General features: G+C 53.5%; 1 protein-coding gene and 1 non-coding gene across 3 annotated transcripts in view; both read left to right on the plus strand.

The window, feature by feature from the left end:
• The window catches only part of DGKD (diacylglycerol kinase delta), a 111,726-nt gene extending 88,012 nt beyond the window's left edge, over window positions 1–23,714 (plus strand). For both annotated transcript variants that reach the window (XM_006082665.3, XM_023762590.1), the window contains exons 11-30: window positions 908–1,047; window positions 1,867–1,954; window positions 3,054–3,148; window positions 3,263–3,362; window positions 3,440–3,713; window positions 5,105–5,254; window positions 6,035–6,148; window positions 7,137–7,233; window positions 9,245–9,355; window positions 10,111–10,207; window positions 10,366–10,473; window positions 11,495–11,608; window positions 12,572–12,706; window positions 12,993–13,144; window positions 13,475–13,586; window positions 13,671–13,763; window positions 14,603–14,722; window positions 19,330–19,444; window positions 20,781–20,911; window positions 21,715–23,714. In XM_006082665.3, the coding sequence (XP_006082727.1) occupies window positions 908–1,047; window positions 1,867–1,954; window positions 3,054–3,148; window positions 3,263–3,362; window positions 3,440–3,713; window positions 5,105–5,254; window positions 6,035–6,148; window positions 7,137–7,233; window positions 9,245–9,355; window positions 10,111–10,207; window positions 10,366–10,473; window positions 11,495–11,608; window positions 12,572–12,706; window positions 12,993–13,144; window positions 13,475–13,586; window positions 13,671–13,763; window positions 14,603–14,722; window positions 19,330–19,444; window positions 20,781–20,911; window positions 21,715–21,804 (2,436 nt within the window). In that variant the 3' untranslated portion in view covers window positions 21,805–23,714. The remainder of the gene's footprint in view (window positions 1–907; window positions 1,048–1,866; window positions 1,955–3,053; window positions 3,149–3,262; window positions 3,363–3,439; window positions 3,714–5,104; window positions 5,255–6,034; window positions 6,149–7,136; window positions 7,234–9,244; window positions 9,356–10,110; window positions 10,208–10,365; window positions 10,474–11,494; window positions 11,609–12,571; window positions 12,707–12,992; window positions 13,145–13,474; window positions 13,587–13,670; window positions 13,764–14,602; window positions 14,723–19,329; window positions 19,445–20,780; window positions 20,912–21,714) is intronic.
• On the plus strand, window positions 17,310–17,416 carry LOC111828099. Its single transcript, XR_002831880.1, has one exon. It is a non-coding gene; the product is annotated as a U6 spliceosomal RNA (small nuclear RNA).
• Window positions 23,715–25,392: the final 1,678 nt, after the last annotated feature.

Here is a 25,392-nt window from a genome sequence, read left to right on the forward strand (position 1 = left end):
CCTGCACACTGCATGTAGACGATGGAGGTGGAGAGGTCTCGGCAGCCAGTGTCTAGGGAGCTTCCTGAGGACTGACTTGATGTGGTGGGAGCTCTGGGGTGGGAATTCCAAGGGGAGGGTTGAGGCCTGAGCAGTGCAGGGGGGGTGGTCTCTCTGGGGAATAGCATGTAGAGGTATGTTGGCTGAGCACTGGGTGTGTTTGAGTTTTGTGGCCAGACTGGATGTCCTGGTGCCTGTTCTGATGGGACTTAGAAGCCATTGCCAATGTTTTTGGAGGAGTAAGATGACGCTAGTGGTGTCTTTAGAAGATGAGCTTGGCTTCAGTGAGTCAGATGCAGTGGATGGAGGGACAAGCGGTGGGAGTTACAGAATCATTCTTCAGGGGGTCAGACACTCAACAGTCAGAGACAGGACTGTGGCCATAGCTGTAAAATGGGAGGGGAGGGGATTTGGGAAATGTAGATCAGAGAGGTACTAGAGCAGTGGTTCTCAACCTGTGGGTCGCGACCCCTTTGGCGGTCGAACGACCCTTTCACAGGGGTCGCCTAAGACCATCCTGCATATCAGATATTTACATTACGATTCATAACAGTAGCAACATTACAGTTATGAAGTAGCAACGAAAATAATCTTATGGTTGGGGTCACAACATGAGGAACTGTATTTAAAGGGCCAGAAGGTTGAGAACCACTGTACTAGAGGGTAGTTAAAATGTAGCAACATGTGAGATACAGCTTGTGGAGAGGGAGGACTTTTCTGTGGGATTAGAAAGGCCGTGGGCTCTGTGGCTCTGCCTGGGATGGAAGCCCCACTCCTTTTGGAGCAGGTCTCTTCCACTGAGTTCAGCCACCATTGTCAGCAAAGAGGAGGGGGCTCAATACTGTATCTTCCCACTGTGTTCTGCCAGTGTCAGCTGGGAGTGCTGCCCCTGGGCACAGGGAATGACCTGGCTCGCGTGTTAGGCTGGGGCTCGGCCTGTGACGATGACACCCAGCTCCCGCAGATCCTGGAGAAGCTGGAAAGAGCCAGCACCAAGATGCTGGACAGGTGAGTGGGGCGCATTCTCGTGCTGCACCACAGGAGCTGGTTGGAGACAGGTCACCTCGACCAGCTGTTCTTACCTGGGGTCCCTGCGAACCATAGGCCTTTGACAAATAGTTGTAAAAATTTGACCTGAGCCGGAATTCTTTTTTCCTGGGAGTTAAGTTTTGACCAGGATTATGAAAAAGATAACAGACAGGTTATGAACTGAGTGCTGAGGTCTTCTCTTGAGGCCAAGCCTGATCCACTGGGGCTATTAAAGAAGGTGGCTCTGTCCCCTTGAGCCATTGCAGCCGTCATCTGATGCCTATCAGTAGAGTGCTCATTCTCCATAATTGAGCAACCCCATTTTCTCATGTTCTGTTCCTAGAAGGATCTTAAGTATTGGATACATAGTCTCTGTGTGTTTAATAACACTTTGGCATCCTTCTTGGGTGAACTGCTTTGAGTTCTGACTCATGTCTGAAATCCTGCTAACCAGAGCCTGTGGTGGATTGGTGTCATTGAAAATGCTCATGTTCTTCACTATCCGTGGTTGCCATGAGCAGGTTTGATCACGCATCCACTCAGCTGCCCCTCCCATGGTGTGCATTTGATGAAGAGCTGGCTGCTGGCTTTCTCTTCCATCACTGGAGCCATAGTGACTAACTGGTGTAGCATTTTTTCTTAGCTATGGGAGGAGCCAAGTTAGGGACACAGCCAAGATAAAGGACTTACAGATGAAGTTAGAATTGTTGTAAGGTCAGGTCTCCAGGACACAAGGAGGGAGGTGTAGGGCCTGCCTGGGAGGTGGAGCAACCTGCTGGGAGCTGCCTTTGTGTGCAGGTGGAGTGTCATGGCCTACGAGACTAAACTGCCCCGGCAGGCCTCCTCTTCTACCGTCGTCACCGAGGACTTCAGCGAGGGTTCCGAGGTATTTTCCGGTTACCTCCCCTCCCCTTCCCTCCCCTCCCCTGCACCCCAGTGCTCTCATGCCCAGCCCTAGGTTAGAGGAGTTCAGGGTCAGCTCAAGGTTGAGGTGGAGCCACATGGACTCTGACCTCCCCAGGTTTTGGGTCATCTGGATGGAGGCTTCCCAGTTGTCATCAGGATTTGGGGCCTTCGTGGTGACACTTCCCTAGGACTTCCCACCCTCCCTGCACCTGCTGCTGCCCCATCATCCTCTTCGTTGCCTCCCTTTGCAGCTAGCTATGCCAGTTCAACCATTCACTTTTCTTTTTGTTTTAGGGCTATTATGTCTTAATAGTTCATAAGGGCCTAAACTTTGCCTTCCTTATTTTATATCCTGCAGTAGTGTAGTCCTGGCACATAGCTGTGCTCATCCCCACTGGGCAAGCTGGCTGCTGGCTGAGCAGGAGAGAGAACTCTGCCAGGGGCCGTCTGCTCACCAGCAGGGTCAAGGACAGTGGGCTAGATCAGCGATTGGCAAACTGGCCCCCACCCACATCTTCCTGGGCCTGCTTTGACATGACCTGTGAGCAGAGAATGGTCTGTACCTTTCAAGAGAGGAAGACTATGTGTACAGTCTAGCTGATAGTAAAGTTTGTTGGCCCTGGGCTAGGGACTAGGGATTACACAGCATCAGATCTCCCATTTCAGCAGGCAGAGATGAGTGAGGAAGGGGGAACTTACATTGAGAGAAGGAGATGGGCCAGGCCACATTCCCAACCAGGTAGACAGATGTGTTGTCTGCTGTGAATGGAACCTGAGTTAAGGAGTGTTGCCTATGGAAACAGGATAGAAGATCCTAGTTCCTAGCACAGGCTGCTGGTGGTGAATCTCAGGCTAAAGGACAAAGAAACATGAGATACTTGTCTTTATCAATATGCTCTTTTTTGTTAAGGCCCTTCTGTCCACATCTGGATGAAGCCTTTGACATCTTTCAGATAGCACTGGCAGGTCTCAGATTGTTGAAGGAAGTGAGCTGAGGCCCGACTAGCGGGCGCAGTGGGTGAGGAGTTCACTGGGTGAACTTCCTACAATGATCCCACCCTGTTTTGGGGTAATTGTAGGTGCAGCAAATTCTCTTCTATGAAGATTCGGTCGCGGCCCATCTTTCCAAAATCCTGACTTCTGACCAGCACTCGGTGGTGATCTCATCAGCGAAGTGAGTGCCAGCTGCCTCGGGGGGTGGGGGGGTGGGGGGGGGCAGGGGCGCCCACACGGGGCCAGTCCGCAGCCAGGACTGTGTCTAGAAGCGATTTTCTGCGCTTTCTCCCAGAGTGCTCTGCGAGACGGTGAAGGACTTTGTGGCTCGAGTGGGAAAGGCCTATGAGAAGACGACCGAGAGCTCGGAGGAGTCTGAGGTCATGGCCAAGAAGGTCTGTTCCCTGAGCCCCTGACTGGGAGGGTGTCGGGATGAGAGGCACTCCATTCCACTCCATTTGTTCCCGTCCAGTGCTCTGTCCTGAAAGAGAAGCTGGATTCGCTCCTCAAGACCTTGGATGACGAGTCCCAGGCCTCGTCCTCTCTGCCCACCCCGCCGCCCACCATTGCTGAGGAGGCAGAAGATGGAGACGGAACGGGCAGCAGCTGTGGCTCAGCTGTGGACCGCTCGATGGGGTCAGCATGTCCAGCCCGGCCGCAGATATTCAGGCCTCGGGAACAGCTCATGCTGAGAGCCAACAGCCTGAAGAAGGCGATTCGTCAGATCATAGAACACACAGAAAAAGGTAGCTTGTCTCTTAATGACAAAGGGAGCTTTCTTCACGCAAGTGCTGGGCACGCCCAGTTTCCTCCGAACATGGTGCTGGAAAGGCATCCACCATGTAGGTCAAAGCCTGATAGCCCGAGGTCACTTCCGGCCTAGCGGTTTATCTCTAGGCTGCCTGACAGGAGGCAGCACCTCCTACCTGAGCGCATGCCTGCAGCGTTTCTCCCTGCTCACCTACTTGGTCTGATGTAAAGACTGTGGAAAGAGAACCCAGGGATCCAGAAAGTAAAAGGCAGAGCTGGAGGGTGCCCCTGGCTGGTGAAAAGGTGCCTCATGGGCATACGCAGGGGGCTCCTTGGAGAAACTGATCCCTGAATAGGGGACCCACTCCCTAGAAGGGAGCTAACCTGTGGGAACTCTGCCCAACCAACCTCGGGTGCAGCCCTGCAGGATGTGTGTCCTCCAGTTGGAGGAGGGGCTGCTCTGGGGGAGTGTGTTCTGAGAGAGCCGTGGTGCTTAGAACTGAGGTGCTCTTAGGACACCTGGAGAGGTGGGCCCCATCCATCAAGTCAGTGGACAGAGAGAGGTTGGAGGTTGGGGGAGCCCAGGGAGGTGGTCAGAGAAGTGGGGGGACCATGTGCACAATGGTGTCTGAGTCAGGACTGCTGCAGTGGTGGAGGGTGCCCTGGGCATGGGCAGGTCATTGGCCTGGCGTGCTGACTGCCCACCATCAGCCTGGGGCCTGGGAGAGGTAGATAGACCACATAGGATAAAGATTTGCCTGGCTAGTCACTCCCTTTCTCCAGACTCGGTTTGCTAAGCTTAGATGAGAATGCTGAAAAACCACATTGACCTGTGAACTTCATTGCCTCCAACCTTGCCGGGACCCCCAGATCCCTCCTCGGCAAGTTTTTTCTTGTCTTGGGTCTGTCTTGTCTGTCATTACCCTCGGAAACGATTTCACATGTCCACACCCTTCAGATGCTTTCCTAGCCCTCACCTTTTCACTCTGAGCAGATCAGCCTGCTTCTTGCTTCCGTGAGAAGAATAAGTCGTGACCTCCTACCTACATACTGGTGGATGCACGAGGTGGAGCCCTCACCACATCTCCCAGGGCTGCTCTAGGCTCTCAATCTTTCACTCACCTTCTTTCCACATCTTCAGCCTCTGGGCCCTCCTCCCCAGCCAGCTGGCACCGATGCCCGGTGCCCATGGTACTTGCAGTGTGGTAGGCCCAGGGGGACAGTGGGTGAGGTGGGAGCTTCAGGTCTAAGCTGTAGCCAAGAGGACATTTGAAGGAAAATCAAATTGGTAGATGAAGAGGGGAGTCTGTTCAGCAGGACCTCCATCAGCCTGGCCTTGCCTACAGTAATGTCCTTGGGCTGAGCTGTGGACGTTCTTTCCATGCAGCTGTCGATGAGCAGAATGCCCAGACCCAAGAACAGGAGATGATTGTCTTAGGTCTCTCTGAGTCAGAGGAGAGAAAGGACCTGAAGTCAGAGGACACCGTGTGCCACAGTGAGAGCTGCGGGGTTGCCAAGCATAGAAGTCTCCGCAAAGGTACAGCCGCCAGCTGGGTGACCCTCAGTCCTGCGATCGGGCCTATGACACTCAGAAAGCTTAACACATGGCCTTTCCCTGTACCACCTGCTGTGCGTCGTTTGTCTGGGGGCAGGTGGGAGGGGGTGCTGGGGAGCGGGGAGCCTTGCTGCTGAGGAGTGTGCTTTCCTCAGAACCTCCCTGTGCCCCAGACCCAATAGGGCTCAGAACCTCCCTGTGCCCCAGACCCAGTAGATCTCAGAACCTCCTGGTTGCAGCCAGCCACATGCCATGAACATAGGAAATTTGTTCCAGCCAGAGCCAGCCTGGCCTGGCATTTAGGTCAGGGCATCACCCAGCCCCACGGGTCCTCTTCCTGTGCCCCTTATCTGTCCTGGAACAGCTCAGGCTCCAGGTGTGGAGAATGTCCCTGCCCCCTGGCTGTTCATGGCCCCTCCCTTGTACCCAGGCAAGCCAATAACAGGTATCTGTCTCGGAGTTCACTCCATGGTCATGACCACTTAGAACGCGTCCCCAGTGTGAGTAGGGTCCAGCCCCTCGGTGCCCCGCCCCAGCCTCACCCTCTTGAAGGCATTCAGACCCACTTGCCTCTTGTCCCCTCTTTGTCTCTCTCTCTGGGCCTCTTTCTTTATCTCACCAGCTCCACATGGGCTGACCAGTGGCTTGTAAGCTCCTCACTTCCCCCGGCCCCTCCACCTGGCATTTCCCTAGTGAACTTTCCCAGTAGTCAGTCATGGTTTGTTTTGAACAGTCTTGTGGCTTTGTGTCCTGTTTTTATAGTGTCCAAGTCCCCATGTGAGAAGCTGATCAGCAAAGGGAGTTCTGCCTCTCTTCCTCCCCAGTCAGGAAGCCGGGATGGCCTGCCAGCGCTGAACACGAAGATCCTCTTCCCGAGTGAGTGTTCCCACCACCAGGTGGGCACAGTGGTGAGCCTGTCTGGGAGGGTGTCAGGCCCGTCGCTTTGCCCGGCACTGGGTCTGTGGGAATAAACGAGACCGGGTCTCTGTCCTCCAAGAGTCTATAGGTCCTTGGGAAAGTAGATAGAATTCAGAGTTCGGTCACGGTATGAAAGTGCTCTTAGTCATTACAAAGGGCAGATGGCACCCAGATCGCCTCGCAGGTGGGGGTAGGGGGGTGGGGCTCCAGGAACGCATGTGAAGCAGGCAAAATAGTTGTCCTGAGTGAACAAGGAGGGTGGCAGGCTGTGGGTGGGACTGTGGAGTCGTGCCTCTGTTTCTAGTATGACTGCAGCAGGAGCAGTTAGCCGCCGGGAGGGCTGGCCCAGTCCTCTTCCCTGCCCTTGCTCTCATTTGCTGGGATGAAGTGCAGGCAACTCCGGGGCAGTGGTGACAGACCTTATCTTCATAGGAAGGAATGCCATAAGGGGTTGAAATTGCCAGCAAGGCTCCCTTAACCAGCTTCAGGTAGAGTCTGGAGGCCTCCTAGCCACACCATCTACTCCTATAAGTGATTTGTCAATTTCTAGTGAATCTCCACTAAATAAAAAGAAAATTCCAGAAGCCCTTGGGAAGTGAGCCCTCGGAAATGAGGAGCATTTGGGTAGCCAGTGATAAAGATATTACTGGAGGCATGGATGGGCAGAACGTTCAAAAATAGGTTTCATCTCTGCCTTAATGTGTGATTTAAAGATTTTAAATTGATGCAGGCGGCTTGAAGGTGTTTATTTCTCATGACTGTAGCCTTCCAAAGCTGGATGACTGGGTTCTAAGATGAGTCGTATGAAGAGCTCATTCTGGCGGAGCTTTGTACATTTAATGAGGACTGTCTTCACAAGCCATTTTTGTACGTGTCTCACAGGTGTTGATTTCTATCACCAGTATGTTTGCTTTTGTCTCATGAATATGGGTTGTCTCCCTCACAGATGTTCGCGCGGGGATGTCTGGTTCCTTGCCTGGCGGTTCAGTTATCAGTCGCTTATTAATTAATGCTGATCCCTTCAACTCCGAACCAGAAAACCTGTGAGTGTGGCATGAACCAAGGGGGCATGTTGGTAAAAGAATGCTGGAGCCTAGAAAAGTGACTTGGCATTAACTGGAGTAATTTGTGAGCAGTTGACTAGGGGACCCTTTTCCAGCTGGTGTCAGCTGGTAAGGAAACCCCAGAAATGGGACGATGGGATGTAGCCTGTGGGACGATGGGATGTAGCCTGTCCTGGCTCATTTCCGATGGTCATGAGGCAGCGTCTTCTGAATATATGTAATGTTCTGAGTTTTTGGCAGGTTCAGAAACTCCAGTTGGGAACTAACTTTCCACTTGTTCTTCATTATCACTGTTTGGTAACCTCGACTACTTCCTCCCCACCCCCCACCCCCCCACCCCCCCTGCTGTTCTGCTGCTTTCTCCTATGGGGTCTGCTCCCGTTAGAGCTGCAGTCACAGATCCCTGGGCTGGAAGCTCCTGGTGATGCCCAGGGAGACACTGTCCTGGGCTGAGATGTGTGGGGAGGAGAGTTCCAGAGCTGCTTTGTGCTCCCGCACTGTGTCCTCTGCCCCTGGCCTGAGGCAGTGAGCAGTGTGTACAGCAGTTCAGTTGAATCTGTTCCTGTGTGTGTACAAGCCATTGCAGACACAGATGGTGTTTGAAAACCCATTCTTCTAGGTTTTCCTTTCTGCTGGCTGATAGCAAGTTCTGGGCAGTTAGCGACAGGTGGTAGTGATTGGTTAGAAGTTGCCAACCATGTGTTTGGTGTGGTCGGGGAGAGCTGTTGAGAAATGTGCGGTTACAGAGACTCTGGGTTTTGGGAACGTGAAGCTGGAAGTACGCAGAGTGACAGTCCTGCCAGACCAGTTGCCAGGGAGCTGCCTCTGTTCAGACACCTGTTGCCACGTGCTGGCCTGCCCAGTGCTTGGGCATCCCGTCTAGGACCTGCCACTGCCACCTACAGGCCTGTCTGCTCCTCACTCCAGGCCCCTCCCGGGGTTGCCTGGGCTCTTGTTTGGACCCTTCCTGACATTGTTTCCTCGAAAAGGCCTCCTGTGAGCAGTGTCCTGGCCCCCCCCTCCCCCCCACAACCCCATATTTTGTTTGTTTTCTTAATCTGAGATCTCTGAGGTTCCAAGTCTGGCCGCCACAGCCATTGGTCTATCTTTGTTCTCTCCTCTTCAGACTGGGGAGACTTCTCCTTCACCTAGGGAGACCAAAGCTGCTTTCCTCCTCCACCCAGGCTGGGGCACCAGGCCGCCACCCGTCACCCCAGGACCTGGTCATTCTGTCTGTGCTGCCATGGCCTTCTGTGGCCTGCCTGTCCACTTCCCAGGCCCCCGAAGCCCTGCTTCCTCCAGGCCCTGAGCCCTGGGAACACTGTTCAGTGAAGGGAGCCAGACGCAAGAGCCCCTTGTTGTTTTGGGACCCCATTTCTATGAAATGTTCAGAGGAGGCAGATCCATAGAGATAAGAAGTTGATTAGTGGTTGTCGGGGGCTGGGGAGGGGTTGAGAGTGCTGGCTAACGGTGTGAGCTTTCTTTTTGGGGTGATCCTGTAATTCTGAAATGGATTGTAGTAATGGTTACATGACTCTGTGATTGCATCAAAATTTCGTTGTAGTCCTAGCTGGTTTGGCTCAGTTTTCAGATGGTCGGACCCACGGACTGAAGGGTCTCAGGTTCCATTCTGGTCAAGGGCATGTACCTCAGTCGCAGGCTCTATCTGCGGTCCTGGTCGGGGTTTGTGTGGGAGGCAACCAATCGATGTGTGTCTCTTACATTGATGTTTCTCTCTCTTTCCCCCTCTCCCTTCCACTCCCTAAATATCAATGGAAAAGTATCCTTGGGTGAGGATTAATAAAACAAAATGAAAAACAGCCCCCCAAAATCTCATTGTACATTTTAAGTGAGTAAACTATATGGTATATGCATTATTTCTCAACACTGTTACAAAAAAAAAAAAGAGTTTTGCCTTCAGGAAGAACTGCTAGAGGTTGGGAAGCTGCTAAACAGGGTTGTTTTAATTGCTCTGAAACCCCTTTTGCAGAGAGTATTACACAGAGAAATGTGTCATGAACAATTATTTTGGCATTGGCCTGGATGCGAAGATATCCCTGGACTTCAACAACAAGCGTGATGAGCACCCGGAGAAGTGCAGGTGGGTGACACCTGTGTGCACACCTGTCCTCGAGTCTTCCTCATTTCTCCTGGTCAGTAAGGTAATTTTTGGAGTCAGCAGATAAAAGGATGTGCAGTGTGCTACCTGAATGCCTTGTGTCTGCAAACGGAGGTGCTTTCAAAGGTGGGTGGAAGCAGGTGAAAGTCCAAGAGGCCAGCTCAGAGGAGGCTTCCCCGAGGGCTGTCCAGGTTTGGGCAAATCCAGCATAAGAAAGCGAGTGACCCCAGTCAATGGGAAGAGGGACTGAGTCTCTTAGGAGACTCATAAGTCTGTGAGGTTCCTATCCAGGGGCAGGCAACACAAAGTGTGCTAAGAAGTGGACAGTGCGTCAGGAGATGGCAGGCTGGTTATTCCACCTGTAAATCGCACACCCAGAAAAGACAGAAACCCCCAGCAGCATTGATCACCAGCACTTACAGATGTGCTTTTCAATTGTCGGGTGGTAAACATAATTTTATAGTCAGAAATCTCATGGTTTATAAAATTTTTGTGAAGTTTTACCTTTCAGGGTATGATTACTTTCTTGAGAAATACTACTTTTCCAGTCAATAAACATACCTCTGTGCCTTCCTTTCATAGATACTAACAGGAACATGTCCTTCCTTAAGGGGTCGCTGAGAATCGCTGAGTCTCACCCTTTTGTGATCAGATGCCACCCCACACTTTTTAGCAATGACTGTAGTTAACTAGAAAGAAAGCCATGACCTACGCCCGTTCTGTCATTCCTTCTCTAGGAGCCGAACCAAGAACATGATGTGGTATGGGGTGCTGGGGACCAAAGAGCTGCTGCACAGGACCTATAAGAACCTGGAGCAAAAGGTTCTGCTGGAGGTGAGCTGGGGGCTTCCTGTGAGCGCTGCTCCCTGTGGACCCCTCGGTGGGAGCCCCCCACAGCGGGGCCTCCTCGGCCCTGGGGCGGGTTGCCTGTGAGGAAGGACTGGTTGATGCCCGAATCTCTCCTTTCCTTTTCCTGCTTCTCCACCACGCAGTGTGATGGGCGGCCCATCCCGCTTCCCAGTCTCCAAGGAATTGCTGTCCTCAATATTCCCAGTTATGCCGGAGGGACCAACTTCTGGGGGGGCACCAAGGAAGATGATGTACGTACAGGGGTTCTGGTTAGCATGGGCCTGAGCTTGGGGGCAGGGAGGCGGTGACCAGAGAGGCAGCCCCTTCAAGGAGCATTAGCCACTTGGGGCCCTGATAGAGCATCAGCACTCGGGGTGCTCTGTCAGTGATGCAGAGGGATGGATGCACACCACCTTTTTTGTATTGGCAGTGGGGGTACAGTGGAGAGCAAGACAGGTGGTGTCCCCTGCTCATGAGAAGGGAGGCTGACTAGAACAGATGTGCTCAGAGGCACAGGTGTGACGCAGAAGCCAGGCCCAACCCTGACTGGTGGCGATCTGGGAAGGCTTCTAGGAGGAGGGGACATCTATGTTGAGTCCTGAAGGATGATTTGGGGCCAGCCAGGTCAGGTGGAGTGTTGGGGGAGGGAAGAAGAGGAGGAGGCTGTTCCAGGCAGAGGGAGCAGCAGATGGAAGGCTTAGTGGCTGGACAGTGACATGGGGCAGAAGTTGTCTGATGGCACTGTGCAGCGGGTGGGGTGCAGAGAAGTTAGAATTCACATGGGGTTGTATAAGCCAGGGGAGAACTTCGGAATTTATGCTGAGAACTCTGGGAGGCAGTGGTAGGTTTTAACCAGGGGCATGGCTTCCTTTGTACATAAGAGCTAATAAAAATAGTTAACACTAATTGGACACTAATATGTGCTGGTCACTCTTCTGAGACTGTGCACATAGTCAGTCCTCATAACAACCCCTTGAGGCATGTACCAGTATTATCCTACTTTACAGATGAGGAAACTGAGGAACAGGGTAATGAAGTGACTTGCCAGGGTCACAAGGCTAGTAAGTGGCAGATTCGGGATTTGATCCTAGGCAGCTTGGTTTCAGGATCTTAGTAACAGGTTCATACTGTAGCTGCTGCTTCAGTTAGGACGCATCACCTCCTTGTAGGGGCCTGTCTGCTTTCACCAGTGCAACAGCCCTAACAGGGAGAAGTATGTGGCATGTGTTCAGGGAAGTGGGAGCCCAGGTCAGCTCTGCCTCCACCTTTCAGACCTTCGCAGCTCCGTCCTTTGATGATAAGATCCTGGAGGTGGTCGCTGTGTTTGGCAGTATGCAGATGGCTGTCTCTCGGGTCATTAAGTTGCAGCATCACCGGATTGCCCAGGTACTGGCTGTGGTCCTGGAGGCAGGGAGGGCCTGGGAGGCCGTCTCTGGGAGAGCAGGACCTGGCCCAGAACCACAGTCTTGACACTGCACTCTCCCCAATAAATGCGTCCTGGTGCAGAGCCCAGAAGAATGGGTGCTCAAAATTGGGACCAATTAGCACCCAGCCTGAGCTCTCTGCCCTGACTTTTTCTGGGGGTGCCCCGTCTACCTCTCTTGCTGAGGTGGGATGAGATGAGACAGGCCTGGCCTGGATTTGGACCATGCCTGCAGCTTTCAGAAGCGGCAACTTGTGCTTAGGAACAGAGGCTGAGCATATATGGCCGGTGGAGAAAGTGTGGCCTCGCCTAGCTACTCTGAGGCCCAGTGCAGGAGGGGATGTAGCTTCTGCGACACCCCCCGCCCCTCCCCATTACTTATTTCTGTGGGGTAGGGGAGGGTGGTGCTTTATGCCCAGAAACCTGGGTGGGAGCTGACACACCAGCTGACTTGAGCCGCAGCCTGTGTTGTCCCACCTGTTCCCAAAGGAGGCTGCTGGGATTTCACTGTTTTAGGTCTTTGGCTGCATTTTTTGTTGCAGAGAGGAGCAGTGCATTCTTCCCCACTTGTGGGCTGTTGGCTCTGTTTGGTGTCGCATGTGCTCAGGGACCCAGTGGCTCCTGGAAGCCATGTGTCCCGACCCTGGGCCTGGCGTTTATGCCTGGTCACTGAGATTTCCTCTGCGACCACAGAGGCAGTTCTGGGCGAGGGGACAGTGGGGCCAGGGCACAGACCCTAAGGCTCCCTGAGCTTCGACCTGGACAGGGATGCTCTGACTGCAGTGTTGGCTGTGGGTGTGGTGCCTGCTGCTCCAGAGGGCAGCTGCCTGTGCCGGGTGCAGGGCAGGAAGGTTCCTGTAGTGCTCAGCGGCTGTGAGGCTCCTTGGTGAGCTCTGTGCACGAGTAATGCTGTGATGTTTGCTCAGTGTCGCACGGTGAAGATTTCCATCCTGGGTGAGGAGGGCGTGCCTGTGCAGGTGGACGGAGAGGCCTGGGTCCAACCTCCGGGATACATTCGGATTATCCACAAGAACCGGGCCCAGATGCTCACCCGAGACAGGGTAAGAGGCTGCCTTTGGGGCCAGGGCTCACCTGCAGGCACACCTGTGCTGCTTCTATAAGAAGACTCGGGGGTTTTTAATGTTTAGTTCTAGGAAATTATTCTTTTTTAGACGCCGGTATTAAGCCAACGGTGTAGGAATTCCTAGGACCGTTTCTCTTCCCCAGTGTAGAAGAGTCTGCCTCTCCCTCTCTGGGAGCCTAGCCTGTCAGGTGTGCTTGTCATTGGTAGAGACATGCTCACCTAGAGGGCAGTAGAAAGTGTAACTCTGGGTTCTCGTGCCCTAGGCATTTGAGAACACACTAAAGTCCTGGGAAGACAAGCAGAAGTGCGAACTGCCTCGCCCGCCGTCTTTCTCCCTGCACCTGGGGATCCTGTCCGAGGAAGAGGCCACCCAGATGGACCAGTTTGGGCAGGCGGCGGGAGCCCTTATCCACAGGTCAGTTTCCGCTCACTGGAGCGCCAGGCTCCACGCCCATCGCTGGCATGCATGGGTTGAGTTCCTCCTCCCAAACCCTTGGTGCTGGTTGGCCTCCTTCACGCAGCCCAGCAGGGTTTCTGCTTGCCCTTGGCTCTGATTTCTTTCCACCGATCCTCTTTGAGAGCTACTCAGTTTACGTAGACGGAAGTTTAAAATCTACGGGTGTTTTCAGAGCCAGCTCACAGATCTGCACGCCTGTCCTGGATTCCTAGGAGCAGTGCACTTACAGCTTCCACTTTAGACCACCCTTCATCTGCTCTGATGTGTGGTGTTTCTCGTTTTCTCTAGCATCCGAGAGATAGCTCAGTCCCATCGAGACATGGAGCAGGAACTTGCCCACGCCGTCAACGCCAGCTCCAAGTCCATGGACCGTGTGTACAGCAAGCCCAGAACCACGGAGGTACCTGCCCTTTTCCGGTCTTGCTCCTCTGGGCATGTGTAGCCCTCGGGCCTCCTCCATGGTGTCTATCCTGGTTGTTCTCAGGGGCTGAACTGCAGCTTTGTCCTGGAGATGGTGAACAACATGAAGGCCCTGCGCAGCGAGACAGAGCTGCTGCTGTCCGGGAAGATGGCCCTGGTGAGCTGAGAAGCTGGGCTCTTGCTGTGGGACTTGGCCATTGTCGCACATTTCAGTCCAGATTTTCTGGCTTTAAGAATCTACTCATCGTTGGGAGGGGCCTCAGAGATCCTGTGACCTGACTGTGTGGTTGGAGCACACACTTCTGGCCACACCTCACCCACGCCATCCCTAGCATGTCAGATTCCTGCAGATGTGACTGCCTTTGTCATCGTAGACAGAATTCTCCCTTAGACGTCTGTAGGTCGGCGACCATCCTCCTGGGCCCTGGTAGGCACACGAGCTCACTGCCCATCCTCACTCAGCCCTGCAGACCTGGCTGAAGCGGCGGCTCTGGGGAAGCACTCAGGGTGGGGAGGTTACTGGGTCACAGGAGCTAACATAGGGAAAGGCCGAGGGATGGCCTGACCAACCTTCTTGTTTTAAAAAATGAGGACTTGAAAGGCCGAGGAGGCGAAACAACTTGCTAAAAGTCACACAGCCGGAGAATGGCCCCAAAAGTCTAGTTTTAATATCCCCTGCTCTTCCCTCCATTGTGCCATGCTATCCTGGAATGGAAGGGCATTTCCTGCAGCTGGTGCTGGCGGGCTGGTCTGTCCCTTTTGACAGAGGGCCCCACGGCACAGGGAGGCAGGTGAAGCGTCAGCCCTGTGAGTGTGACTGTCCAGCAGGCGTGGTTTCCTCCACTGTTTATGAAAGGAGAGTTTAATTCTCTCCCCCAACACTCCTCAGAAGGGGATGTTTAGAGGACCTCTCTGAGTGAGCTCAGCCCTGGGGACTGCGTGGCCCCAGCTCTACTGCTAATAACCAGCGCGTCTCTCTTCCCCACGCGGGAGCAGCAGTTGGACCCCCCTCAGAAGGAGCGGCTGGGGGCTGCTCTTGCCGAGATGGACCGACAGCTCAGGAAGCTGGTGGACACCCCCTGGCTGTGCCAGCCCCTGGAGCCCAGTGATGAAGAGGTATGTGGGCACAGGCCTTCAGCGTGGGCACCCTACGTGCCGGTATTGAGTGTGCTCTGTACAGCTTTGGGGTTAAGATGATGTCAGTCTTGTAGCCCCTGATATGGCTTCTCGAGTCTTCTCTAGTCAGATGCTGTGGAGAGGCTGGCGGGAGGAAGGAGTTGGGGGGTGGTATCGAGAAGGACCCTTGGTGACTGGGCATGTGTTGCCCTTGGAAGCAGAACTGCCTGCTGACCAGGGAGTGGGTAGAAAGAAGGCTGAGCCCAGCCCACTGTTTCCCCTCCTGTGGACAAACATTGGTCGGTTAAATGGCAGCTTTTTGGAAGTTTGTTTTTGACAGGGACAGAGTTGGTGTGTTTGACACTTACTCACACTTTTCTTCTTCACGCATTAGAGACCCCCCACTTGGCACAGGTTCTAGAGTTGGACAGACAGGACCCCAGGCACATTGCGCCCTGGGATGCAGTCACCTCCTGCCGCGGAGAGCAGGCAGCAGAGCCCAGACAGGTGCTTGCCGAAGGGTCGTTTTTGTGGGCAGCGTCTGGGTAAAGGCAAACCCTAGGCTGCTTCCTCTCAGGGATAGCGAGCAGAGTGGGCCAGGAGGAAGTTTGCCCTGGGTGACACATCCCACAAGGTAACTGCTGGACACCAACATTGAGCAGCACAGCCCTCGGCACAAGGAAGCCTCAGATGCTAACTCGGAGTGGAAATTGTGCTCCTGCGTCCTGCCCTGACCACGTCGGGCTCCTCCCTCCACACAGATTTCCTCTGAAGACGGAGAATGGAGGGCTAGGCTTGTCTTCAGTTCATGGGCAGAGGACCAGCTGCAGCCATGGGGGGCTCGCAGCCTGGTGCATGGTTGCAGGGTGACCAGCCCACCCTGTTTGTTTGGGACTGTCTGGTCTTGGTACTAAAAGCCCATGTCACAGGGATTATGGCTCCAATGCTTCAAACCTAAGAATGTTTTAAAAACAAATATCACCAAGTGCTGTGCAGCCGCCACAGAACCAAACACAAACCACCACAGGTCGTCCCTGTGGTGACCCTATAAGCATGTCTAGAGCCACTGGTTTCTAGGTTCCCGGACATGGGCTCAAGGGATAGTGCAGGTGTTAGTCCTTGCAGGAGTCGGTGGGAAATAGTACTGGTAGGTGGAGCCTAAGAGCAGGTTTAGTTACAAACCAGAAACGCTCTGCACTCAGGGAGGGCAGCATGCAACACAGGGAGGGGCTGGGGCATTGCCTTCATCTGATGGAACCTGAGGCCAGAAATTGCAGCCAGATGTCCTCGGAACAGCACTGGGCCCTGGGGCCTCCTGTGGCTCCCCTGCTGGCCGCCTTGCCACTCAGTGCTCCCTCCACCGCTCCGGCTCAGTCTCCCTTGCGAGGGAGGAGATGGGGGTGAAGTGCAGAGGCCCCAAGGAACCCTGGAGGGGATGGTGGCATTTCTACTGACAAATAGGAAAGTCATTTACTTGAAAGAAAAAAAATAAGGCAAATCTATGAGCTGGGTTTTTGGGAAAGTAAAATAAGTCAAACCACTCTCTGGCAAATATAATCAAAGAAAAAATGAACAGAATGCAGTGTTGAAGGGAATGTAACAAAACACAAGAAAATAAAGTAAGTTATAGTAAAAGAAATGGTAATAAATTTTAAAATCTTGATGAGACTGTTGATTTTTCAGGAAAAATTTAAACTATACAAATTGAAATCTGAAGACATTTAAAAAAGAATAGCCACAGAACAACTTGCAAAATAATCTAAGTAAATACAGCTTCCAAAGGCAAACTGCCAAGGAATGTGCTTCCACATGTAAGAAGCAGCATTAAGCTGGAAAAAGACGGACATTGTCCCAGTTCATTTTTTTAAATTGTGGGGAGAAACATAAAAGGTACCAGTCTCTGTCCTGTCTAACTTTAGTGTTAAGTGTATTCACAGTATTGTGAAACAAATGTCCAGAACTTTCAGTTTATTTTTTAAAATTAGCACATTGATTCCAAAATTCAGTGTTATCAGTAGATCCGTACAAGTCATTTCTTTAAATCAAATAATTGATGAAAGAAATGATTTTTAAAAGAACTCTAGCTGGAAAGTGCAGCGGGATTAAAAGGTCATTTTCTGTCCCCTGGGAAATACTGGCATAGGCAGGTCATTGGTAGGGAAGGGAGGGATGGGCTTAGCCAGTGACCTCCTCTTGCCCAAAAGTGTCCATGTCCTGAGCAGCCTTGCGCTGCAGGGGAGGAGCAGGGAGCCATCAGCTCTTACAGGACAGACAGCTGGTTTGTTGGTGGGTGAAGCGGGGGTGGCCGGGGGCGGGGGGGGGGGCGGGGGGGACTGAGGTTGCTTGGGGACCTGGACAGGGCCCTGGTTCAGATCAGCGTACTGAGGACAGACCGACCGTGAAGCAGTTGGGGAGATTGGGCACAAAGAGAATTCATTCGCTATAAGTGGGTTGTTGGTGGTGGTTTCGCGTGATAATGGTGCTGTGATTGTGTTTAAAGAAGAGAGCATTGTCTCTTAGAGTTGCTAATGAAGTAGTCTTGGTGGAATAATTTATCTGAAATGTGTGTATTTTAAAAGGCTGGGGAGTGCTCGCTTTGGCAGCACATATACTAAAATTGGAACGATACAGAGAAGATTAGCATGACCCCTGCACAAGGATGACATGCAAATTCGTGAAGCGTTCCATATATATATATATATATATATATATATATATATATATATATATATTTTTTTTTTTTTTTTAATAAAAAATAAAAGGCGGGGGAGACAAAGTAAGATAACATGTTGATAATCAGCCTCATTCTACTGGTCTCCTGTCATGAATGGATGAACATATCCATATTAAAAGTTAGAAATAAATGTAATGCTCATTTACACTAATAAAAATTATATAAACGCAGGAACAGGATTTTGTTTGGCTCCTGCAGGAAGCGCTGGGAAGTGCGAGGTGGGTGCCAGCCTGTGTGGGGGACCCATGAGCCGGGCTGATGGCCTGGGAGCTGAAGGTCTAGCAGAGCAGCTGGACTTTCGTAGTAGAGGACTTAAAACGTAGAATGCCTGTGATAGGAAGTCCACGAAGGCGACTCTGAAGGGCGTGCAGGGAGATGAGAGCGAGCGGCTCCACAGCACATTCCCACCATGAGGTACTTGTCATTTCCAAACTGTAGGTTTGGTGCAGTGCCAGTGAACATCCCTATGCAGTTTTTCAGTGTGACCAAATGTCCCTATCATAAGCTGCGAAGTCTAACCGTGAGGGTCAGTGTGGGGATGTAGGGGGCTGGGTCCTGGGGCGGATTCCAAGCCGGCGAGGGCAGGAAAAAGGCACAGCTGGGGAATAGGGAACGTGGCTTTATTTGCAAGTGCAGCCAGTGACACATGCTCAGCTTGAAACACAGGTATCTGTGTGCACGGAAGACAGGCCCACCAGGGGGGAAGCAAAGTCGAGTGAGGGATGCTGGGCAGTGCTGGCTCTGCCCGGCCCCTGGAGTGCGCTATGGGGCTGTGGCTGTCCAGTGGGGACTTCGGCCAGGGTCACGCTTGCTCCCCTCCTTGACAGTCTGCCTCCAGGAGTAAATCCAAGGGAAGAGTGCAAAGTGCAGGAAAAGCTTTATTTAGGAAGTTGTGCGTGACACTGATGGGAAAACAAGGCAGTTCTGTAGCTGCAGACAGATGACTCCTGCAGGCCACGGTGGCGGGGGCGTGTGGGTGGGGGGTACGGAGGGAAGAGGGGGGCATCAGCCTGGGAAAGCACTAGAAGATTGGCTAAATAACCTATTTAATAATCTTCCTATAATGGTACTGATATCTATACTAATAAAAGGGTAATATGCTAATTAGACCGGGTCAACTGAACATCCTTCTGGACAAAACTGTGATGGTGGGGGCAGAGGCAGAGGCAGTTAGGGCCGAGATCAGGCTGGCAGGGAAGAGCATTTAGGGCTGAGATCAGGCTGGCAGGGGAGAGCATTTAGGGCTGAGATCAGGCTGGCAGGGAAGAGCATTTAGGGCTGAGATCAGGCTGGCAGGGGAGAGCATTTAGGGCTGAGATCAGGCTGGCAGGGAAGAGCATTTAGGGGCGAGATCAGGTTGGCAGGGGGTTAGGGGCTATCAGGCCGGCAGGGGAGGGCAGTTGGGGGCGAGATTAGGCCGGCAGGGGAGGGCAGTTGGGGGCATTAGACAGGCAGGCAGGTGAGTGGTTAGGAGCCAGTGGTCCTGGATTGTGGGAGGGATGTCCGAGGGGTCCCAGATTGGAGAGGGTGCAGGCCAGGCTGAGGGACACTTCCACCCCCACCCCTGTGCAGGAATTTCATGCACCGGGCCTCTAGTTTAAATAATATTTACAAAGCTTTTTAATCACATGGGAAATGCATGGTGTAAAATGAAAAGTGAAATATGAAAATACACACAGCGATCACTGTGAAACCACTTTTAAAAGGCATTAGAAATCAACAATAAACACTAGGCTAAAAATAAAGGAAAAACACAAGAATAAGTAAATTTGGAACAAAGCATCTTTTGGCCCCGCTGCCTCTCTGATCCAGGTGTGACTTGGGGCTTGGTGCCCTGGGGTCTGATTCTCAGTGTTTCTCGCTTTCCACACAGAATGTGATGGATCTTTCCAAACGCAGCCGCAGCGGAAAATTCCGCCTGGTGACCAAGTTTAAGAAGGAGAAGAACAGCAAGAACAGAGATGCCCACAGCAGCCTGGGAGCCCCGGGTACCTGCCTCCTTCCTCTGGCTGTGTGCGCCGCTGTGTGTGCCTCCCAGCCTCCCCTTCCTCCCCTGGTCCTGTGGCTCTTCCCCGATTTCCCAGGCCGACCCCCGCCCCCCCCCCCCCCCCCCCGTGGCCTGCAGGAGTCGTCTGTCTGCAGCTACAGAACTGTGCCTTGCTTTCCCCTCTGTGTTGGGTGCTGACCGTTGTCATTTCCTGCCCTGAACTTGTTCCCCATGTAGACTAGGTGACTGGCCACTGCGCCACCTGCCTGCCTGGATTGGGGGTTTGGGGTGGGAGGACAGCAGAGGTGACGAGACAGAGACACAGAGCTCCCACTCAGACCTGCTTCCTCTGTGGGGCTGCTGATTACCTTTCAGTCGGTTCACTGATCAAGGCCCCTGCACCTCGGGGACCTGGGCCACCAGCTCTTGTGGGCGGTGAAATCAATAGAAAATGATACTAAAGGAAATTTTTCTTTTGGGTCAGCAAATTGGTGCTTAAAGTCTCTGTCTGAAGAGTCGGCCCTGAGCACTGCTGTCCCCAGCGCCCTCGGGTGCCAGGGTCCAGCCTGGGCTTGGGTGGCATTGGTGCCCGCTGGGGCAGTGCCCTTTGATTATTCTTTTTTGCATGTTTGTCCAGAAATTGGGTTTCTTTTAATGATTGTGGCTCTGACTACATGAGCTTTCTGCGTGTCTCCCTTCCTGCTGTGGCTCAAACTGAAATGAACCTTCTTAGAACAGCGATTTTCAACCAGTGTGCTGCAGAATGTTTAAAAAATGCAGTGCCTGACTGTTCAGTCAGGGACACTGACCTCTTTCCCTTAGATTGTCCAATTAAAAAATAATCATAGCAGCCAGCAAAACAATAGCCATCCGAAATGAATAAATCAAAATTATGCCTATATTTTTTGTCAGATCGGCAAAAAATATACTTTTTGGTGTGATGCAGAAGTTTATGTGCCAGGAGGTGAACGGCTGAAACTGCTCGAGGTGGAGGGAAAGCTGGCTTTAGCTGGACAGCCAGACCCACTTTCCCTCCATTTGGTGCCTCTGACTCCTCTGGGGACACGGGGACAGGGCTGCAGGGACAGACACCAGCTCCTGCCGCAGCTGCACCCCTTTCTGCACAGCTCAGGGCAGTGCCAGTTGCTGGGGCATCGTGGGTGCTGGCTGCTGTGGTGTTCTGGGGTGCCTGTTGTTGGGGTGTCGTGGGTGCTGGCTACTGTGGTGTTTCAGGGTGCCTGCTGCTGGGGTGTCTGGGGCACCTCGGGTGCCCGCTGCTGCCTGCCTGGTGCTGGACGCTGGCACTCACTGCTCTCCTGCTTTTCCGTCTCTGACAGTTCACCTCTGGGGGACAGAGGAGGTTGCTGCTTGGCTGGAGCACCTCAGTCTCTGTGAGTATAAGGACATCTTCACTCGGCACGACATCCGGGGCTCCGAGCTCCTGCACCTGGAGCGGAGAGACCTCAAGGTACTTCCACACCTGGGCCTGCCCGCGGCTCTGTCTGTCCCCTCCCTCTGACCTGGCCATGTCCCAGATCAGGATTCTCTTTACGTTTCTTCTCGGCCCTTTGTGTACAACGCGGGGTGACGTATGCAACTCAGGGTGACGTGTACGACTCAGGGTGACGTGTACGACTCAGGGTGACGTGTGCGGTGCTCTGGGCAGTGGTGTCTCTACCCACCATAGCCAGAAGGAGCCAGAGCAGACAGGCGGGGGGGACCGTGCTCTGCTGAGCCTGGTTGGATGGGAACTGTTGTCACTGAAGAGCTCCCTGTGGTGGAGGACTCGGAACACAGAGGTTCCTCTGTTGGTGACACAGTCGATTAGAGTCAGGGAGACCCTGTGGCTGCTGGGGGCCTGGCAGCTTCTCCAGTGCAGCCCTTCTCACCTGTGTCCATGCGCACGGGCTTACATTTCAGGCTGGGCGCCTCGCCTCATCTCAGGAGGGACAGGAGAGGGGGCGCCTGGCCCAGCTCAGGGCTGTGGTCTCGGGGCCATGTCCTGGGCAGTGGTGCTTGGGGAGGGAGGGTTTTACTTGCTGCCGGTTGTGTGTGGTCTTTGTCTTGGGTGATGTTCCCTCAACAGTGTTAGTGACTGGATCACAGGAGGGGTGTGGAGGCACCTGCGCACTTGTCACTTTTTATGCCGTTCCCGTCCATCTGGTGTCACCATCACTTCCCTCATTTGTGTGCAGAGTTGCTGGGCAGCCCATGGTGGCGCCCGGGGCCTGGCTTGCTGCCTGGCGTCAGGGTGCTGTGCTCTCGTTGCAGGACCTCGGCGTGACCAAGGTGGGCCACATGAAGAGGATCCTGTGTGGCATCAAGGAGCTGAGCCGCAGCCCCCCTGCCACCGAGGCCTAGCCTCCGCCCTCTCGGCCTGCGTCCTCCGTTCCACCTGCAACTGAGGCGGGGCCCGTCCTGGGCCCTTCTCATGGTGCTATTTCTACGCCCTGTGCTCGTGACAGGAAGCCTCTCGGACACTGTTCCTGGCCAGCTCCAGGGCCTTGGGCACACCAACATGGCTACCTTTGGACACGCACCATTCTAACCCAGTGGTGTATGTGGGTGACCGTGCCACCACCTCTCTGCTCGCTGACCTACATCCTGGGCCAGGTCTGGCCTCCCCTGGCCCCGGGCATCCCAGCAGAAACAGCCTGGCTGGGCTGCACACAAGTGTCCCAGGGCTCCTCTCTGCCCTTTCATAGCGCGTTGTCAGGCACCGTCTCCCGCCAGCCACTCACGGTTCTCCACGGAGCCCTACGAGGCCGCCACCCACTGCAGATGTCCCTGCTTATTATGAGGTCCTGCCTTCCCTGGTTCGTAGGCACCATGGATGCGTTTCCAGTCCTGTTCATTCAAATGTGACGTGAAAAGAAAGGAACACTCGCTCCTCCTGGAGCTGGTAAACAGGTAGCCATGTTCTAGGGCTGATGAACCCTGGCCCCGTATGTCTCGGGTCCCTCCCGAGCTGTGGCGGGGGACGTGGTCCTGTGTGTCCAGGATGCAGTAGCCTCGGTGCTGTCCGGGGCCAGGAGCACCCGATGGCCGGTGGCCTCCCTGCAACGGAGGCTGTGTGTTGCACTGGGTCAGTATTTCTCTGGAGACAGCATGTCCATTCTGTGAGACAACAGGCTGCTGCCTGGGCTGTCCTGAGAGCCTCTGACCCATGGGTGGCTTCTCGTCTGGTGCTGCCAGGCCCCAGGTTCCTGGAGGTGTCACTGCCTTTGACTTTGCCCCTTGCTGCCCTTCCAGAGACAGTCACACCTTACAGGGCTCTCTTCCACCCTGGAAAAGGGGGTTCTATGACCCCCCACCCCTGGGTGCCAGGATCCCCCATCCCAAAGGGGAGGGCTGACCTTGTGAGGGGACTGGGCAGGAGGCCTCAGGGCGCTGTCCAGAGTCACCCATAGGGGCCCCTTGGGGACTCACAGCTGAACAGCATTTACCTGCCACTCACTTTGCAGACCCCTCTGACCAGCGTGCCCAGTGGGTCCTCCCTGGGCATGGCCCGGCACCCGTCTCTGGTTTGGGGGTGCTCCCACTGGTGGTTCTTCTGGGTGCCCACTCCTGTGCTCACGTGTGGCGTGGCGGCGGGGTTTGGAGTGAGCCCCGTGTTCTGCACATACCTTCATTGGAGACGAGACCAGGCAATTGTGTCTGCCTTCCCTGCCTCGTGATTCTCTTCCCCATCAGAACAGCTGAAGGTGAAGAAAGGCACTGCCCTGTTCGAGGTGGGCACCTGGATTCTGAGGTTCCCAGGGCGTCTGGATGGGACAGGACAGGACAGGCTGGAGCTCGGGGAGGAGGTGCGGGGGGAGTTAGGTTTGGGTCGTGTGTGGTATTTAAAGTTAACACGTTGTCAGTGATGAAAGCAGCACTGTTTACATAAAAGCCATTTTAAAAAATCTCGTCAGTTAGAAGCAAAGGAATGAACGTCAGTTTTGCATGAAGGTGCGTCAGTGAAGGGCGGGCGTCCGTTCCTTGTGTCTTTGTGGTTGCAGGTGGGGCTGTACCTCTGCCCGCTCCAGCACCCCTGCTGTGTCCTAGGGTGGGGTGCCTGTCAGTGTGGGGGCAGGAAGGATCCCTGGAGAGGGTTGGAGAAAAGGTTTTGTGTTCTCGGGTGGGACTCACCCTCATATTTATGATCTTAATTTATACAGCACTCACCGTGGAGCATATGCCTGCTGTGTTGCTATGTACATAGTCCACGTCAGGGGTTGTAAATAAGTGGTTCTGTGTGTAAATAAAACAAACCTGTTTTGGATCTCTCATTGTCTGATTTCTTGTCCTCATTCCTTGTACTTTGACATAAAATGTCGGTTGCCAAATCCTTCCAAACTGCATCAGAATGACATTTTTCAGCTGCTCTAAAAATAAGTTGAATTTGTTCATCATAGGCTTTTCTGCATTAACTTTGATTTCCAAAAGTATTGTATTGAAAATGACCTAGCTTGCTTACTGAGTTTTTGGGTGCCTTTACATTTTGTTCCCAAGGTCTCACTGTACCCTAGTGCTGGCCCCGTGCTGTGTAATCTAATTTTGAGCATTTCTAAGATTCTTAGCTTTTGTGGAAGCCACTGCTTGATGCCTGCAAGCACCAGGTCTCCTTTCCTTCCTGCACCGTAGTGGGGAGAGGGTTGCGCCCAAATATGCCCTGCAGCTGTGATCATGTCTCCTCTGCAGCTTGACTGATGTGACTTACTTTTGGTCAAAAAGATTCAGTATTTACTGGGATTTCCAGAAAGTTCCCTTAAAAACCTGGGAGCATGCCTTTCTTTCCTCCTGCTGCTGCCCTGGAGGGTGGACTTGATGGCTGGTCCTCCAGCAGCTACCCTGGCCCATGGATGGCTTGAAAATGGAAGTGAGTATCGAGGTTGATGATTTTGTATGGGAAAAGCAAAAGCTTTTTTTAGAGACATGAGTTATAGTGATTAGGCAGGTGTGGGGCCAGGGCCCCTATAAGAGATGGGTGAACTGGTGCAGAGAAAGCTGAGCAGACTGGGCACTTCTGAGCAGATGGTGGTGGTGTGGAGGCCTCATTGGAGGGTGTGTTCTGAGAGCACTGAGGTGGGCTGCACAGGGGAGCTGCTCCCAGGGGGGGGGGGGGGGCAGCTCTGACTGTACCAGCCCCGCCAGGGTGCTGGCCTTAGAACCTGTCTGTATCAGGCAGAAGCGAGTGCTCAGCCTCTTCAGTTTGGATCACAAAAGCATGAACGGGTTGTAGACACATGGAAGGTGAGCACTGGCGGGGAGGTAAAGGCTCCCTGGCTCACGTTGTTCAGAGGCAGATTCAACCATAAGTCTCTGAGCCATTAAGGAAATGGTGTTGCCAGCCAAACTCCAAGCTGGCAGACGAAAGCCTGTGCTCACTTGGTCCCCAGGCACCTCAGTCCCTAGGCCTCCAGGATGAGCCTCCTCGGGAAGGCAGTGCCCAAGTGTGAGGTTCTCCCAACACCCACGGAAGGTGTACCCACAGGGACTGCGGATGTGCGAGCCTTTCCGGAGCAGAACAGGGTGGCCAGTGCAGCAGGGCAGGGGCTCACCTCACAAGTGGGCGGGGAGTTTGTGCCATCGTGTAGCAGCTTGGGCTTGTGACTGCTGCATTGGGCGTCTTCTGTTTCTCGGAAGAGAGGTTTCATTGTGGTCATACCACTCCTTGTGTACGTGGTTCCAGGCTGGGCTTACATGTCATTTAGCTGTAGATTGAACCTTGAGGTGTTACATCCCAGAGGACCTTGTTGTCCACCCCCAAGACGGTGGGGAGCAGGAGCTGCCTGTGAAGGGGGACGTGTGTGGTCCGCTGGTAGGTGGACTAGCTGTTAACATCAAGTTGGGTGCTGTCACATTTGATGTTTCTGTTTGGGGTCTCTTGTGGGCAACCCCACCTGCCTTGCTCTCCCTCTGCTTTTATTTGAATGGAGTGACAGCAAGGTGGGCTGTCACTTTGAG

The sequence above is a fragment of the Myotis lucifugus genome, unplaced genomic scaffold (genome assembly GCF_000147115.1).
Source record: "Myotis lucifugus unplaced genomic scaffold, Myoluc2.0 scaffold_3, whole genome shotgun sequence".
Lineage (NCBI taxonomy): Eukaryota > Metazoa > Chordata > Mammalia > Chiroptera > Vespertilionidae > Myotis > Myotis lucifugus.